This window comes from Syngnathus leptorhynchus, chromosome 4, assembly GCF_054491065.1.
Source record: "Syngnathus leptorhynchus isolate UIUO chromosome 4, UIUO_Slep, whole genome shotgun sequence".
NCBI lineage: Eukaryota > Metazoa > Chordata > Actinopteri > Syngnathiformes > Syngnathidae > Syngnathus > Syngnathus leptorhynchus.
In genome coordinates this window covers 14,223,693-14,240,916 of record NC_141198.1, presented here as the reverse complement: position 1 = coordinate 14,240,916, position 17,224 = coordinate 14,223,693, and the positions used below count along the sequence as shown (strand labels likewise).

The 17,224-nt window shown below is 41.2% G+C and overlaps 4 protein-coding genes across 5 annotated transcripts; 1 reads left to right on the top strand and 3 right to left on the bottom strand.

The window, feature by feature from the left end:
• Window positions 1–9: 9 nt before the first annotated feature.
• Window positions 10–2,598, bottom strand: gghl (gamma-glutamyl hydrolase like). The gene is made up of 9 exons (XM_085909904.1): window positions 2,402–2,598; window positions 1,786–1,900; window positions 1,661–1,711; window positions 1,506–1,590; window positions 1,272–1,410; window positions 1,046–1,152; window positions 706–799; window positions 471–608; window positions 10–164 (listed from the first exon to the last, which is right to left on the bottom strand). Exons 1-9 carry the CDS (start codon window positions 2,511–2,513, stop codon window positions 46–48), a joined length of 960 nt encoding a protein of 319 aa, XP_085766030.1. The 5' UTR covers window positions 2,514–2,598; the 3' UTR covers window positions 10–45.
• Window positions 2,599–2,753: 155 nt separating this feature from the next.
• On the bottom strand, window positions 2,754–4,875 carry nmrk1 (nicotinamide riboside kinase 1). 2 transcript variants are annotated; one of them, XR_015065878.1, is made up of 8 exons: window positions 4,683–4,875; window positions 4,334–4,424; window positions 4,165–4,213; window positions 3,867–4,032; window positions 3,538–3,609; window positions 3,304–3,453; window positions 3,119–3,202; window positions 2,754–3,040 (listed from the first exon to the last, which is right to left on the bottom strand). XR_015065878.1 is itself a non-coding variant. In XM_085910113.1 (8 exons), the coding sequence occupies exons 1-8, from the start codon at window positions 4,727–4,729 to the stop codon at window positions 3,030–3,032; spliced, it is 627 nt and encodes a 208-aa protein (XP_085766239.1). In that variant the 5' UTR covers window positions 4,730–4,875; the 3' UTR covers window positions 2,754–3,029. The 2 variants fall into 2 exon arrangements, 1 of the variants encoding a protein (XP_085766239.1); XM_085910113.1 differs by having other exon boundaries at window positions 3,347–3,453.
• Window positions 4,876–5,310: 435 nt separating this feature from the next.
• On the top strand, window positions 5,311–9,176 carry ostf1 (osteoclast stimulating factor 1). Its single transcript, XM_085908727.1, has 10 exons — window positions 5,311–5,481; window positions 6,814–6,860; window positions 7,036–7,086; window positions 7,213–7,276; window positions 7,351–7,404; window positions 7,478–7,585; window positions 7,957–8,006; window positions 8,088–8,166; window positions 8,334–8,432; window positions 8,501–9,176. Exons 1-10 carry the CDS (start codon window positions 5,448–5,450, stop codon window positions 8,557–8,559), a joined length of 645 nt encoding a protein of 214 aa, XP_085764853.1. The 5' UTR covers window positions 5,311–5,447; the 3' UTR covers window positions 8,560–9,176.
• Window positions 9,177–9,422: 246 nt separating this feature from the next.
• mapkapk5 (MAPK activated protein kinase 5) lies at window positions 9,423–17,024 on the bottom strand. Its single transcript, XM_085908726.1, has 14 exons — window positions 16,105–17,024; window positions 14,745–14,818; window positions 13,891–13,966; window positions 13,701–13,798; window positions 13,532–13,640; window positions 13,214–13,303; window positions 13,041–13,136; window positions 12,888–12,968; window positions 12,541–12,728; window positions 12,302–12,422; window positions 12,111–12,241; window positions 11,702–11,820; window positions 11,512–11,616; window positions 9,423–11,297 (listed from the first exon to the last, which is right to left on the bottom strand). The coding sequence occupies exons 1-14, from the start codon at window positions 16,138–16,140 to the stop codon at window positions 11,203–11,205; spliced, it is 1,419 nt and encodes a 472-aa protein (XP_085764852.1). The 5' UTR covers window positions 16,141–17,024; the 3' UTR covers window positions 9,423–11,202.
• Between the last annotated feature and the right edge of the window lie 200 nt (window positions 17,025–17,224).

Below are 17,224 nucleotides of genomic sequence, written 5' to 3'. Positions count from 1 at the left end.
TGCCCATGCCTTGCGAAATTCAAGTTTTTTAATGACAGAGAAATTTCAGAAGAAATAGATCTGCTCATAACCGCTGAAGTTTCCCGCAAAAACGGGCGTGTAGCTGTAAATCAGCTTCAAGGCCTCCTCCTTAGGGTCATCAAACTTATGTAAACTTCTCCTCCCTGCAAAAAAAAAAAAAAAAAAAAAGCAGAAATGAGATAAATGTGATTCTTCTATTACTAAGAGCTTGCACATGATAGAACATTACAATAAATACTTGAAGACCAATTTATTTGCATGCGAATGATTGTTAATCTAGACGTGCCCTGCGATTGGCTGGCGGGTCAGTCGGGTGGCATAAGCTCCAATTTACCCTAATGAGCGCTTCAGAAAATGGATGGTTGGACGAAGCAAGTGAAAGTAGTTCCAAAATGAGGTCAAAAGCCGATCTGAGATGATTGCTTGTTTGATTTCATTAGGAGGCTGACCTTCATTGACAAAAAACTGGGCCAGGAGTGACGAGAGCTGGACGGCGTGAGGAGAGTGGGGAAAGCTCAGTGTGTGGTCCCACTGAAAACGGTTCACCTCTGGATGCCACTGCACCCCGTAGAAGGGAAATTGCTTGCCTACAATTACAAGATATGAACATTCACCAAATGGACAAAATGATCGCAACACTGTCTCCAAGGTGCATCTGGGTAAGATGATTGTTTTTTCACAAACCTTCGATGGTCGAGATAAAGTTGACGCCATTTTCACCGACATTTGTAGAGACCAAGGAGAAGAAATCCATCAAATCTTTGTTTTGCTTGAAGGCCTGGGTACGACATACTCGTTAAGTCAAACAAAATAAGTGGAAGAGCGTTTTGGTTTTAACAGCTATGCTTCCTCCTACTCCTTTTCGAGCATTCATTGTTGTTGTTTTGTTTTTTTCAGTTTTTTTTTTGGACTTAGATATGACACTTTAAAGAGTTATTTCTTCTGTTTTTTCCCCTATTTTCATGTTTTAAATATGTTCAAAATTAAGATATATTAATAAAGAAAAAGAAAAAAAAACAGCTACTTTTACTGCAAGTCCATAATGGTGAAAATGACCAGTGAGAGGTTCTCTTTGCAAAGCTTTCATCAACTCCTCGGGGAAACCCTTAAACATTCGACTGGAGAAGGCCGCTGTAAGAAACGAATAAAAGACACATGAATGAACCCAACACTCGATCCGGACCCCAAATTTGAACCTTGTACCTGACGCGCTAACCTAGATGAGGCGATCAGACAAATAAGCAATAAACCTTGTGTTAAGTTGAGAGGCAGTGCCACGTTCACAGCTGTGGCTCTGGTCAGCAGGTTGTGGCCAGACACCAGGACTGTGAGAAGCTGCATGCCCAAGCACGTACCCCACACTGGGAAGTAATCTCCTGCCTCATTGGCCTGTTATGTCCACATAACATACATAGAATGTACTCAAGCATTGAACGTGGTCTCGTTTTAGTAGGTGGGTAACGATGAAAGTAAAGCAAACAAACCTTGAGAGCGAGCTGATAAAAAATCTTTGACACCTTTGCAAAGTCAGACGTCTCAAGATTGGAGGCGCCGCCGATGAGAAGGAGACTGAAACACAAATCACGAGTCAGAGCGGGATGCGTCAGTTGACTGGTGATGTGATTAAAGGTTTGCTTACCCGTTTATCCTGCTAAAGATGTTTTCATACTGTGCGCTGGTGAGCGTCAGTCTGTGTGGGTGAAGATGAAAAGAAACATCAAAATGGAAGACTTCAAATATAATTGGAATATGTTCTCAACTGACTTGATGGGCATCACTCTGCTGCCTGCAGACTCAATGTACTTGACATAGGAGGCGGGTATGTATGTGCTCCCGTATTGTTTCATCGCTGCATCCGAAACAATTTGAGTCAAAATACCTGCAAGGAAACAAAAGAATCAACAAAAATCAACTGTGGTATGGAATGTTGGTGGCTGGAAATATTTTTCCTAACATTCTAAAGACTTACAAATACAATGTGTTTTCAATTTGATGTATTTTTATTTAAGATTTTGAATTTCAAGGTAAATTACAACTCATCATGTTTCAACCTTTTGATTTAAATTCATTTTATTAATGTGTCGGAATTTTCAATAAGATTTTTTTAAATCTACTCTTTTTTTAGGCTTTTGCATTTAAAAGCAGTTTCATTATTAGACTTGCCCATCTTTTACTGCACATATGAAATGTGAATATTTAATCACATCAATTTTCCAACCAAATCAAGATCATCTATCTCCTCTATCTAGCTCTAGCACGGTTCGGAAAATGGACGGATGGATGGAATAGTAAGATACTCGTGAGCTAGGAAAACAGTGCCACCTGCTGGACAATATTAGTTGCAGTACCGTGCAGTCACCACTTGCTGTCTTGTACTTACCAATAACTGGTCTGTCATTCACAATGTTCTGTTTGCGTCCAATCAGCTTGGCCTCGTGAGAACTAAAGTATCCCCAAACAAAAAGAACACCAAGAAAAGACAACAATCGCATTGTGAAGCCCGAGCTTGGATTCAATTCAAATGAATCAAAATCCTTTCAGCAAATTAGCATTGGTAGAGGTCGAAAAGCTCTGCCGACGTTCTGTTGCATGAGGAAGTCAAATGTGACAAATCACGTGCACAATCACGACTCTTTAGGAGGAAGGATACGTGCTTGTAGGAGGACATAGCGTGTAAGAACACACAAGAGATGATTTTTGTGCAATGTGGACAAAAGTGGACAAAAACTGAATTTTGTATTGACCATTTATTATTCATGAGATACTGCATTATAATAAGGTGTTGGATCTATTGCGAGGATAAAGAATATATATGCCTGTGAATATTGTAACATTTTACATGTGATAGTGTGCTATTTGTGTTCAAATGTCTATCGTTTAAAGTGTTGTAAACCTGCACCTATCAATTCTAATGGTTTTAACCATCTATAGATATAAACATGTTGCCACATAATGCATTCATCTTTTTGGTAGACATGTGACTGAGATCTTCCAACTCATTCAGGATTTCAATCCTTCTCTGGAAATAAAAAGTGAAAAAAAAATGAACTGAATTATGTTTACATACATATATGAATGCAATTTAGAGACAACTTACCTCTTTGCATATTTATTTCCTTACTAATATCGTGATACACAACAGCCAGCAGTTCCTCTTTTGACTTCAATCCATCCAAAAATACTGCAAGTGGAGTGAGAATGTTTTCAATTTATAGGACCCCACCCCAGCAAGTGGAGTGAGAATGTTTTCAATATATAGGAAATAAATAAAAAAAACATCACTATTTAAAACAGCCATGTCCTTGTCAGTTTGTCGGAGACCCACCGATACCCGTTCCCGTGCTCTCCATCTCCTGGCGGTTCTTCAAGTACATGGGCCATACGTGTCCATCAAAGTAGCCTGGTGGGTCAGGTGGCTTGTATACCCTCAAACTGTTCATTCCACACAAGCAATGCCTGTATGTTTATATATGCAACATATAAAACAAAAGAATAATACTAAAAAAAAGCATTTACCTCCGTCTTTCCTTGCAGATGTCATACGGTATTTCCAGGAAGTATCTTTTGTTCAAAAGCTCATTCAAAGGTCTGCAAAAAAAAAAGGGTTTACCATTCTTTATTTATCATACAATACGTTGTTCTATAATGGGAGCCCAATGGCAAAATTTCACAACAATTGGAGCAAAAATACGATCGCTAAAAAAAAAAACTATTACATTAATTAGATTTAGAAACAAAAGAGGTCAAATTAAGTTCCACTTGGAGCATATATTATGTTGTTCCTGAAATTACACCTGAAAAACAAATATCCCTGATATTTTGTGATAATCGCCACCTTAGCTAACCTGTGATTGAAGATCAGGAAACCTTCCACAATCAGCACAAACACGTGATTGGGTGATGGCATCAACTTCTCGGCGGTCTGATCCACTTTCTTCCAGAAAGCTTGCGGATCTCTTCGCCAGTCGTGCACACAGCTCATCATGTCGTCCATGTTGAGAGAGTCCAGCGCTAGACGTGTGTTGAAGAGTCAGGTATGGTTCAAATTCTTACAGAATATACATATTCACAATAGATTGTCATATAAAGTTAGGAGCAACATTTTGGAAAGATGACTATTTTTGCTGCATGTGCCATTCTTACTGTCATACTGCTTGAAGCCATTACTATCCACTGGCACCACAGAATCATCCTGGACAAAAGATGATCAAGTTGGAGAACCCTAATTTTTCACAAAATTGCCTGAGTAGTTCACAAATATTGAAATAATCACTGATAGAATTTTGTTCCCCCCACCCCGGAATGAGTCTACCTTGAAAAATGAATCCTGTGCAATGATACAGCTGTTGGGTATCTTCTCTTTCAAACTTCTAGAAAGAGTCGATTTTCCTCCATTGGTCATTCTTAAAAAAAAGAATAAAACATGAGAATATTTTGGGGCGGAAACCACACCCAGCTAAAAATAGTAGTATACGTCAATTGAACTATAATTGTTTACACTTATGAGAAAAAGCATATAACACGCAGGGCTTGCCTGACTCACATTCTTCATTTTTACATTACACATGTTTCTTTGCTGCAAACGTTGGCATCTTTATTTGGTAAACCAAATGTATATATATATATAAATATATTATATATTATACATTTTGAGTACTTACCCACCCACGCCTACTATTAGTGTCTTCATATTCATTGCGAAGGTCATTCGGGGGAGATGAGCAACTGCCTGCTATGCTTACAGGTAAATAAAAAGCTCATATCGTTGGGGAAAAAAAATGCACCATTTGCAAGGCTGCATGAAATAACGGCGGTAATGTGTGCAGCTCTAAACTATATTCATACTGAACTTGTACTCATTCATAACTTCCGTCTTCCGACCCTTGCAATTGGCTGGTTTTGGTATGACGTCAGCATAGGTAAACGCGTAAAAAAATGTAAATAAATAAACAAATACATTCATGATTATGCTCACTAGGGTCACGGGCGTACATAATATAAATGTGAATAAAAAATAAAATTAAATAAAAGTGAAATATAAAAAAATAAAAAATAAAATGAATCCATGGGAATAAAAAGTACTCATTTAAAATTATACACATGTATACATTATTGCAATGTATTACCAGAACAACTACAAAAAGTTTTTATCAAATTAATTTCCAGTAATAAGAACTGGTTAAGTTATATAAAATCAAGTCAAACGAAAAAAACAACAACATTGATTAATTTTAGAAATTAAGCAAATCCAACATTTTCAATATTAACGAGACTTCGCGCATGTGCAGAGTAGCACTTCCGCGTAGCCCGAGGCAGCCTCGACTTCCTCAAAGGGAGTGACACCAAAGTGCTGTCCAACTCAGCGAACTATCCCACTTTATTTCTTGACGCGGCGCTTGGTTTGCTTTTGACTTTTACCCGCGCCAATGTCCAAGCCTCCCCCCAAGCCGGCCAAGCCAGGTAAGAGCAACATTACTTTGGATCTTTGGGTTACGCCGAAACTTAAAATCGAACACCTTGCTAGCGCGTTTCGAGACGCGCGAGTGGACGGTAGAAAGTAAAATAGTGCCTCCTGAATACGGTTCGATACATTTCCTGACTGTTTTCAGAAGAAAGATGTCAAGTCTACTTGCGGGCAATGAAAGAAAGAAAGACTTAAAAAGGACGAAAGTAGCGATGGAGCTCTTAAGACAGTGGGCTGGCCTCTGACTTCCCTATTTGCACCAGTCGCGTAGGTGAGTGTGTTGCATTTGAGGTCATAGGTTAAAAGCCAAACAACAGTAAGCGTTTGTGATAGACCCCCGACCCCACACCATCTCAATCATCTTTGCGCGGATAGAATTATTTGAGCAAAGACAAGGGTTGTGTGCGAAGAACGACACTCGTATCTAAAATGTCAAATGATGCATATGTACCGTTCACCTCTCCGTTTGCGCATGCGCAATGGTGGGAACGAAGCTAATATTGACATTGACAGTAGCAACAACATGGCGGAAATGTGCAGCGTTCTATACTTCACACTTAACACACACACACTTAAACACATCACTAACAGTGTGTGTAAACATATTTCCCATATATATTAAGACATTGTTGTGCCATAAATATAACCACTACCTGATCTAAAATGTGTAACTGTTGGGCCTACTCTGCAAGAAATATGCAACATGTGGAGTGAAGAGTGCTCATGTTACATTTTCGGCTTTGTAGTTCACAGAGAAACATTTATTTGGATGTGCGTCGATGGAAAATGCCTTCATGAGGTCATGTGGATGTGGAGTTGCATGTGTGTGAAGTTCGGAGCCTTGCTTGAGGATGTTCGCTTGTCACGTGTCATCGTGAACGTAACTCGATTGCACTCATGGAGAAAAAAAAAAAGAGTCTTAAAAATGCTGTTTGTGTTGCGAGAGATCGACATGACCGGGCCTGTGGCATGTGTGTGTAGAAACAGCTAACAGAACTGAGGCGTGTTTGTGGGCCACTCAGCCGCTGGCCTGAAACACAGCTACGGTTGTCAGCTTGAACACACACAAATTCACACAGACGGACAAGCATGTAAACCTTTTCTATTAGTTGCAGGCTAGTTTTTTTTTTTAACTCTTGCATAATACATGCCGGTGTCTTCCGAAGGCTACAAGACGGATGCATTCCAGGAGTGACGATCTGTTGTGACTCGTGCTACCACGTTGCACAGAGGTCATCGTTAGCCCATTTTTAGCCGTTACAATCCACGCGAGTGCGCACCTTTTGTTGTAAGGCATAGTCTGATGTCTTCTGTTGTTTTGCTTGCAGGTCAAGTCAAGGTGTTCAGAGCCGAGTTCACCTTTGACCCCAGAACGGTAAGAACATTTGTTTCTGAGTAAAGGATTCAAAGTCAGACTGGGACAGATTATTTCCGACAGGAATAGAGCAGAACTGACTTTAGAGGTTCGAGTTGTTCAAGTCAGGAAATGTATCGAAGCTTCAACAAACGAGCAGCTCGTTGAACTGTGTTGGCGTTCTTGTACGTTGCAGCCTGATGAGCTTTACTTTGAAGAAGGAGACATCCTCTACATCTCTGACACGGTAAGACAGACCTCAAAGTTCATCTTATACACTATCTAATGTGTCCTCCAAACACTTTCCTCTGGGGCAACATAAATACTGTTTTGTTTTGTTCCCCCCCACCCACCAACTTCCTATTGACCTCAGAGTGACAGTAACTGGTGGAAAGGAACATGCCGGGGGAGGACGGGCCTTATTCCACGTAACTACGGTAAGCAGAAAAATACTTTTCAAAGTCTCGCACATCCGTGAACCCCAATTCAGAACCCCTGTGGTCTGTTTTAGTGACGGAGCAGGCCGAGTCTATCGACCACCCAATGCACGAAGCGGCCAAACGAGGTAAGGCGACCCACTCAGCTACTTCATTTGTTCCCACGTTATTATTAATTGTAACTTTTCTATATTTGCTTAGGAAATCTTTCTTGGATGAGGGAATGTCTGGAGAACAAAGTGGGAATCAATGGCCTGGACAAGGCTGGCAACACTGCCCTCTACTGGGGATGTCACGGGGGACACAAAGGTACATTGATTGTAACCAAGCCTTGCCGCGAATAGAACTTTTCAGCCATTTATTCAAAACGAGAACACTCAAACGATGAGCACTCTCACGTAGGACCGGTTGTCAGCCACAGCTCACACCCGAATGTTCACACACAGACTCAGTGACCTCACACATAGCTTACACTAGTTACCGCAAGCGCCGCAGTTTTTTCCCCCAGCTAAGAGTTCTTTATTTTACTCTGAAATGTTGGATAGTTGTTTGAGTGTCTTCCACTTTACAGGAACTGAGACTATACAAGTTATTTGTGTCAAAGTTCCTGTCTGACTGTCATGTATGAATAATCTCACTCAGCCACCCCCTTTTTGAATTGTTTCTCTTGTTCCTTTTAGATGTAGTGGAGCTTCTGCTCAGCCAGTCCAGTGTGGAACTCAACCAGCAGGTGAGGAGAAATTCGAAACAATTAGGAAAACTGATATTCAATGAAAAATAAAGTGCATTTCAATCAAGATTTGTTCGGTAGAATAAACTTGGGGACACTCCTCTGCACGCTGCCGCCTGGAAGGGTTATTCTGATATTGTGGCCATGTTGCTGAACAAGGGTGAGTATTTACATCTCTATTCTTTCAGAGGTAGATCTGTATTTATGATACAGATTTTATTTTTTCGAGATGATGATACACAGAAGCTGCTCCATATGTTGTAACTCGCACAAGTCGGGTCATATGAAGTACCACTGTATGTAATAGAATGCGTGTTTCCCATTCAGATGCGCGAACAGACATTCGGAATAACGAGAACAAGTTGGCCCTGGAGATGGCCACCAATGCGCAGTGTGCCTCGTTGCTCAAGAGGAAGCTGGCCAGCAGTAAGACCAAAATCACCACGTTGCATTTGTTACCAATTGAAAAAAATACCTTGTGCTTCTCCCCCCAGCTATCACCCGCTCGCACAGCAACGCCGATGAGTATTTGGATGATGAGGACTCAGACTGAGGACAAGGAGCATGCAGAAGTGTGATCAGCGACTTTAAAAAGAAAAATAAAAAAAATAATGGAACTTGGCATCGCCCCCCCCCCCCCACCATCGGCGTGGTTGGTACTGTAACTCTGAATCAAGCCCTCAACATCATAGCCGTGAAATTTGTAACCTGCAGACGAGAAATCGTCTCTAGTGTGGTTGCGCAAAAGGGACCAAAAAGGCAGAAACACATTGATTCCATACAACTGCTGACCATTTGTGATTATGCGCACAGGTTATTTTTGTTTCCTCAAATTAAGAAGTGTCATTCTACATCTTCCTAAATAGTATCTTAAAAATAAGCGTTTCAGAGCCAAAAGGACTTTTTTTTTTTAAACAAATAACAATATGATCAGTCGCTTTACTTGGTTTTTGAGTGCCAATTGAAAATTTAAGAAAGAATGATACATAGATTTAAAATACTCTTGAATTTCATCACGGGGAGCAAAGTGTTGCAAATGTTTGAGGAAAAAAACAGAGTGCCTTTTGTATGTGGAACAGACTGAGTGGCTGTGAATTGTCTTTTCTAACAAAACACAAACTTTATTTCTACCTGCTTCTTCTGTCTGCTATTAAAATGGTTTAACTTGAACTTGGCATTTGTTGGTCACATGTACAGCACCGGTAAAATGAGTTTTGCAACTTAACGTTACAAAAGAAGTATTACAGAAAGAGCTCAATGTTCAAATAAAGTTGAAAAGTTGTAATATTAGCAATAATAATTCTTATTCCAGAAAATTTCACATTATTAGAGTAAAAGCCCCAATGTAACAAAAAAAGTGAAATTAACACAAAACGTGTATTGTAGTTTGCCTCATTCACGATTTAAGACAAAAGCTCTTGAAAAGTCCTTTAATTACAAAGTCAGCAAATTGAAGACATTCCAGAGAAGGCAAAACAAAGATGTTGACTTCCATGATGGACTCATGCTACATCAGCTGACAAAGAAAAAATCTTTTTTTTTCTTTTTACACTTTTGGTCAAAGATCAATTTCGAGTACTAAATCAGATGGTCAATTTTATGGACTCATTTTGTAAAGAATTTTTTTTTTTTTCAAGTATTGCTCCTCTCACAAAATTATTGTATTTGAAGTCCTTTCAATCAAAAAAAAAAAAGTCATATGTGGAATGATTCCATTGTAGGATTAACAAGAAAATAATGATTGGACAACTTTGTACTCATAAGTCACCAAGGCACGTTTGCTTGTGCAATAAGGCCTTAAACCATTCTAATATGGTTGTCATTGAGATTTAAAGGGAGTTACTTGTGTCAAAAATCTCCCCAAAATGATTGCTCATAATATGAAATGATCTCTCAGACCCAAAAAAAGGGATGAAAAATCAAGTTTGACAAAAGGTTTTAAACACGCTTGATTGAAATGCTTTTGACTGAAAATTTTGCCATTTTATCTCATCCTATATCCCAAAAACATTTGACAAGCTATCACAACAACAAATGATTGGAAAAAAAGAAAATTAAGAACTGGATCCAGAGGAATTGTCCTATCAAGATTTTTTTTTTTGTGTGTGCATCATGTAAACAAAGTCATGGTACAGGAGACAAAAAGCAATACAGTTGTGGCTCAGCCTGTCACCATGGTAACAGTACACCAGCCGACATAATTGTCAGTATCTGATTAGCTGATATGATGGACGTGTCCATAATATGTGGTCATGACCATAAATTAATGATTACAAAAATATTTTGGGGAATTATTAATGCTACTGGTGTATCATGCCCAAAAACTCAAGTGCTGCTGTTTTGGTTAACAACAGAATGGGAATCATAGCTTCTCCGAGCTGAGATAAGAAGGGAGGCTAAATTTATGGATGATGGAGCTGGCGAATTGGTGTCAATTAAATATGAGGAAATATGGAGTCTGACGATATTTCGTTAAAGAGCGTGTGATGTGCATGTCAAACAGAAATGGCATCAAAAAAAGGGAGCCAAGGCTGAATCATGACTTTCCCAACATGAATCTTAGAAAGATACACGGAGTAGTGTGACACATTAAAGGGAAGCAGAGGAGGAAGATCAAGATGCTGTCGGCAGCTCAAGTAGGTAAGATTTTGTCAAAAGATGATTTGCTTGGAGGCCCAAGTGCCTTTATGAGTCATTTCTGCTTGGACTTTATTTCAAGTGTCTTTGCATCTTTATGAGAGGGAGGGGCTCACTCTTGGATAACAAGTTAGAGAGGAACAAAATAAGTTTGGCTTTAAAAAGAATAGTACACATAAAAATCAAATCTCTTTAAAGCCCCCCCGCCCAAATTATATAAATAACAATGTTTTCTTTAAATAAATAATGTTTGGAAAGTTAAAAGAAATGAAATGATTGGGATAAAACAAAAGACTACAAGCTGCGAATAAAAATTTCCCTCCTAGAAAATAATTTCTTTCGAATGGATTTTTTTTTTTTGTTGCAAAAATGAAAACAGTCTTTTTTTTTTCTTTGCAAGTACCAATGAGTTCCTTTTCTTTCAGTTGTACAATAGGCCTTTAAGGTCCTTAGGGAGAAAAAGCAGATCATTTGATTATTTTTTTTTTTTCCTTTAAAAAAAAAAAAAAAAAAGCCTTGTTAAAAAGACAATATAAAAATGAGCGATTGAAAGACTTTGCTAGTGAGACTCTTCCACATTTGTCCTCTCTTCAATGGCTTGTTTAACAATTTCAGCCAACTTCAAGCGATCCACCTTATCACAGAATGCTCGACCTGCAACAGACGACAGCAAATGAGACCTGTGGTCGTAGTCATTGGTGTCGCGATGTACTCGCATTTTGAAAAATCCTGGGAATGTTTGATGTCTTCAAAAAAAAAAACTGGGCAAAAATTGCCACAGAAATTAAAATACATTTTAAAAAAGCTAATGTGTCTTCTTCAAGTCAAACGACAGCGTCCTTATACTAAATCAGAAGTGAGCACTGACCATCCCAGCTGAGTCCCTGCAGGCCGTCTCGCAGCAGTTTACAGTCCCTGTTGAACCGCCAAGCTTCAAACATCACCACGTTCAGCTTCTCGTCCTCGTTCTCTCCTTGACACACGCAAACGATTGAATTTCAGTGATTTGGACATTCCCCCCCGGGGTTTGCCGCTCTGTGTGTTTTTTAGTTACTGACCGGCCTGTGGAAGAATACACTGTGCAATGACATCACGTAGTTTCTCCAGCGCTACATTAGAGTCCTCGCCTCCTCCGTTCTCTGGGTCGTGAATGAAGAAAGCGTCACTTGGCTTGGGGCTGGGGAAAAGACGACATTGGCGCATACTGTTGCCGCACTCCTCTTATTCAAAAGAATCATGAGGATAACAGGAAAAGGTTGCTGCGGATAACAACGAGGCGCTCTAACGTATTCAAGGCTGCCTGAAGGACCAAAGCCCCGGAAGCTGCGGTTCAACTGCTGGCCGTCAATTCAATTCTCTCTCTTGCGCAATTTGCGTACGCTTGTAAATGATGTCGAATTCCAATATGCTACAAAAAGCCCCGAAAAAGGTCATTTGTTTTGAAAGAATAAACTTGGGCAAACCCACCCGAGTAGTTTCCTCTTCCTGAGGATTGGGTTGTTAACGGAGTTGAGCGGCTTCAGGCTGATGTTCAGATCCTGAATCCTCATGTTGGCCAACTGCTCGGCATGGGCCTGCTGGATGCCCGCCACCACCGCCTGACAAACACGCTCATAGTTATCCTCGGCGGGGCGCAATGGCCGCCGGCCGCCGCCCACCTTGTCCATCATCATCTGAGCCGACGGCAGCACGTTGTCCAGGGCCTCGGTGCAGTTGAGCCACGGGTGAGCCAAGACTCCCTCGATGGTCAGCCTCTCCTCTGGCTTCACCTTCAGCAGCCTGTGGGGGGCACAACATGACCAGGTCGTTAGCACATTTACAGTTTTATTCGGTAACGATTGAAACCTTCTTTCATTTTACAGTCGTACAAAATTTCATGAAATCAAACCAAACCTACTTGCGCACAATGTCCTTTGCCATCTCCGAGATCTGACTCCACTCGTCTTCGGGGAAGTCAAAGCTGCCCATCATGATCTTCTTCCTCATGTCCTTGGGAATGGTGCGGCTGTGATGCTTGGAGTAAAACGGAGGATAGCCGCACAGCATCACGTAGATGATGACGCCCAGAGACCACAAGTCACAGCTCTGGGGAAAAAGACAATGAAGAGTTTTTCGAGGACTGGATTTTACCTCCATGTAAGTCGCCGATCTGATTTTTGCCATGTTTACACTGATGGTACTCACGTGAATCCTATTCAGAAGACATAGCAAGTGAATTAAAGAGGAGTGAGATGCAAGTCTAACCTTGTTGTAGGTGTAAGGAGTGGGTGAGGTAGGTATGATTCCAGACTTTTCCTTCTGGTGCCTTCTTTGAGCCTCAAGTACCTGCGGAGCAAAGCGCAGGTTGGCTGCGTACTCTTATTCTCGTTCGATGTGTTGACTCTTTTTCTTTTCTACCTGAGGTGCTACATAGTAGGGAGTGAACTGGGGTGTCATCAAGTCCCCCTGATCTATTTTGGCAAAGCCGAAATCACACAGCTTCACGGGAGCATCCTGGGGGCGGGGAAAAACAAATGTCAAAAAAAGCATTGCAAATACACGACACAGTAAAAGTGTGTGTCTCTAATTACCAGAGAATTATCCTTGAAGAGCAGATTCTCTGGCTTCAGGTCTCGATGTGCAATATTTAAGGAGTGACAGTGTTCCAAGGCTTGACTGATCTGTAAGGAGGAGTGATGACACACGTTTATGTGTGTAAACAACTGCAAATGGCCATATGGAGTGCTGATCTAGTGTGACATCCGCTGCTGAATCCAAGCGGGAAGCTGCTCACGAGACTGTGCTGTTAGTCAGGCGAGAAAAATCGAAAAAGGCTTCGCACTCCCGAAACATATGTCCAAACCACGCCGGTTAGAAATCTCGGGGACGCGACCGCTTGATCGCCTTACCTGCTTTGTGACCTCGCTCGCCATCTTTTCGGTAAAGTGCCTGTGCTGACTGATTCTGTGGAACAGTTCGCCCCCTTCCATCATCTCCATAACGATCAGGAGCCTGGCTCTGCCAAATATAAAGCCTTTTTCACGTATGGACGGATGGAGAAAGGGCGGACAAAGTTACCTCGGGCTGGACTCGTGTGGGAACTGGACACTGTTGGCGTACACCTCCAAGATTTGCACAATGTTTGAGTGGTTGGCGCACATCATGTGGAGTCGCACCTACGGGCGGGAAAACCATCGAGTGATTCAAATCGATTCACGTTAACACTATCCAGTTTGGGGATAAATAAACAGGCGGTGATTATCTGGACCTCATTTCTGGCCTTGGGGCGATCGATGAGGATCTTCAGGGCCAACCGCTCCTGTGTTGATTTCTTCAAACATACTCTTAGAAAACAAAAAGAGAAAGTCACTGTTGGATTGCAAAGTCAATGTAAGGACGGGCAAAAGATTAACCGACAACAACAAGGTTTCTCAAAGTTAACTGTTAAACAGCGGCAGCGGATGTAATGTCGATCTTCTGCTGATGGAAAGAGACAAATTGTTTGTTTTGGTTAGCGAGAATGCTCTTTGTGTTTTATAGGCAACGTCAAATTGACGAGAAAATATTGCCTCTCATTCTTTCAAATTGAAAGCTGAGTCAAAGTACAACAAATTGAGAGATTTCCCGTGCAATATTCAGCTGTAGCCAAAGTTCACCAGCTGGAATGCAGGAGTTGTGTTCAATAACATCAATGTTCTGTTTGGCCTACATCAAAACTACTACGGCAGGCCTATTCGGCACAAGGTCTCATGAATCAAGTTCAGAAACAAAAACATATGGAGTGACGCAGAGATGTTCTGACAGACGAGTTCCCAAGTAATGTCCATCAGATGCGTCGAGTTTCTAGCATCTTGAAAACGAGACAACTCAAATTATGCTTTAGGAAAACAAGGAATACCACGTTTCAGGGCTATTCACCTCAAATTTAAAGAGGTTGGATTTGACCACTCTAAAAGCTGTGTGGGTATTATGATTACATTGTAATACATTGAAGTTGCCTATTCATGTCAAAGTCTGCCGCCTTATAGCTGGCAAGCAAATGCTCACGTTGGGTTCTGATTTCATTGGTCAGGAACCGAGTGGACTCGTCACACCGTTTTCTTTGTCTCAGTCCAAACTCACCTGACAGGTCCACTGATGCCAGCGCCAAGCTTTTGCGTCCAATTTATGTTGTATTCCTCTAGAATGGACGCCTCCTGCAATTACGGTATGGATATTACTCAAAAGATCACCGCACATTTCATTTCATGCATCTGTTTTGTTCTTCATGTAACCACAAGCAGATTTCAAGATGACTTGACCAGTCAACCAAACACTGATGATTGCTGAGCAAAGTTATCCAGTGGCTTTGTCAACTCTCTTCTATTTCACACCACACTCTCTGAGTTGATGGCCCAAGTGGACACTCGAGTGTGTGTGTGAGTGTGTGTTCCAGTTCTGAGGGGTAGAACCCAGTCAACCCATCATTAAGCACATTGTGACCCAGTTGTGAAAGCAGAGGCCTGGGGCACTTGAGATCAGATTTTACTGCTGACTTGGATGCCAGGTTGGTGACACATGAAAGGTAGCAGGCCAGGAAGGAATACCAAGAGGCAAGGATGACTTTTGATGATGGGATTGGAAATAAAGTGGATTCATCTGTTGGTACACCTTGCCTCACAAACCCATGAAGGTTTTCTCCAGGTACTACGACTTCCTTCCCAAACTATAAATTGTCCATAGGCGTGAATGTGAATTTGTAGTAAAGAATCACACTCATACTGTAATTAAGGAGCAACCACTTCTAAACAAATTCGGATCGGAATGTACCTAATTATATCAGAGGTGAATTTATATTTATACCATAACATCATTGCATTTTTTAATCAGTTAATAAACAATATTTTACGACAAATATTAAAGAGGGTTCACAAGCTACATTTTCTGAGATCCATGTGGAATAATAGTCACTTGTGCTTTGACTCAAACGGCCTAAAAGGACAATACCAGAAAACTTTATTTATATAGCGTATTTCACAAACAGTTGCAGCTGTAATAAAGTGCTTTACATACTGGTACAGCCACAAAGACAGTCAAAACATTCAATTAAAACACAAATTAATATACCGTAGTTGTATATAAAGTAGACACTGATGGAACAATAACAACAAAGTCCGTCTTATTTTGGGTCGAAAGCCAAAGAATAAAAATGGCCAGACATTTTTATCTGTTGTATATTTATGTCCTGCAAGTGGTGTTTTTTTTCTCCATCCAAATCCAAATAATGACTGTCATTTTGACATTTAGGGTTAAAATCACAATCAACTAGTTTCCATTAGTTATTGTACTTCCAAATATTTCATAGAATTCTGACCTTACGATGAAATTCTGCAGCACGTTAAGGCGCTTTCCGATTTAAGTGCACGCTCGGGTAACGTCTTCGTCGTAAATCGGGGACCCCTTGTACATGCCAAATGAGAGTTTTTCGTTCCCCAAAAGTTACCTTGATGAAGTTATCCGCGCTGTTATCTTCCGACATGGCGACCCACTTGGCTCGGTCGTTGTTCCCGTAGGAGCTCACACAGTGGACAGTGGTAACAAAGGTTTTGTGCTTGACCTTTAAACAAACCTCGCTCCTGTATCCCCTGATCTGGACCAGGGTTTGTTTTCTTGACCACTAACGGCAGGGCATGGGGACAAAATAACGCACGACCACCACCCTCACCACCTCTCGGTTGGTGCGATGCGGCGTCAAGTCAGCCCAACCCGGCTCACCACCTCGGGGTCCAGCTCGCTCTTCCTGTCGCCTTGGATCCACCGTAGGGACCATGTAGAGTGCCAAACACTGAGCGAGGTCACCATTAAAGCCGCAGACGGCAAAAAATGTAGCGGACGAACCCACCGCTAATGGGGTGGGGACCACGGGACAAGGGTGTATTTTTAGTGGAAGCAGTGAAGCTAGCTAACGATGTCGCGAGGACTCTCGGGAACAGCTAGCACGCTTCCTAACATGTAGCCCGATGACACGCCATTCTGGTAGACTACTACACTCCAGTCACTTGGATTTTAACCTATATTCACCTCAAGCCTGCATGAAAGCTTGCTACTTTGAACATTGCCGAAAGAATAACCTCAGAGCAGCCTGAGTGTGTCGTCGAGCTTGAGCTTAGCTAACAAGTTAGCGAGTTGGCTCAGGTGACAAGTTAAGTTTGCCGCTTTTAGGAAACTAAAACCACATTAACACCCTTCCACCGTGGATATCTAAGGATCACTTGTTTTGTCCACTAAAGGGACTGCCTCAAAGGGTGGAAAGAGTCCAAAAAGTACCCCCGGGAGACGCACACATCTACAATGCTAATATTGTAGCATCTTGTCAGAGGGGGTACGTAGTTCGATTGGCGTAAGGTACACAATAGGAGGTAAAACATATTGCCTGATCAAAATATTTAATGTGGGGTCCTTTAAAAAGAAAAACATTCACTACGTACATTTATTAAATATGGTCAAAATAAAAACACACAGATAGGTCAAAGTAAATCTATTTTATGTCTCTCAAAAAGTCTCATAACTTGGGTTCTCATTCCTGGGGAAATAAAGTATACATTGTTTTGTTTGTTGTGAAC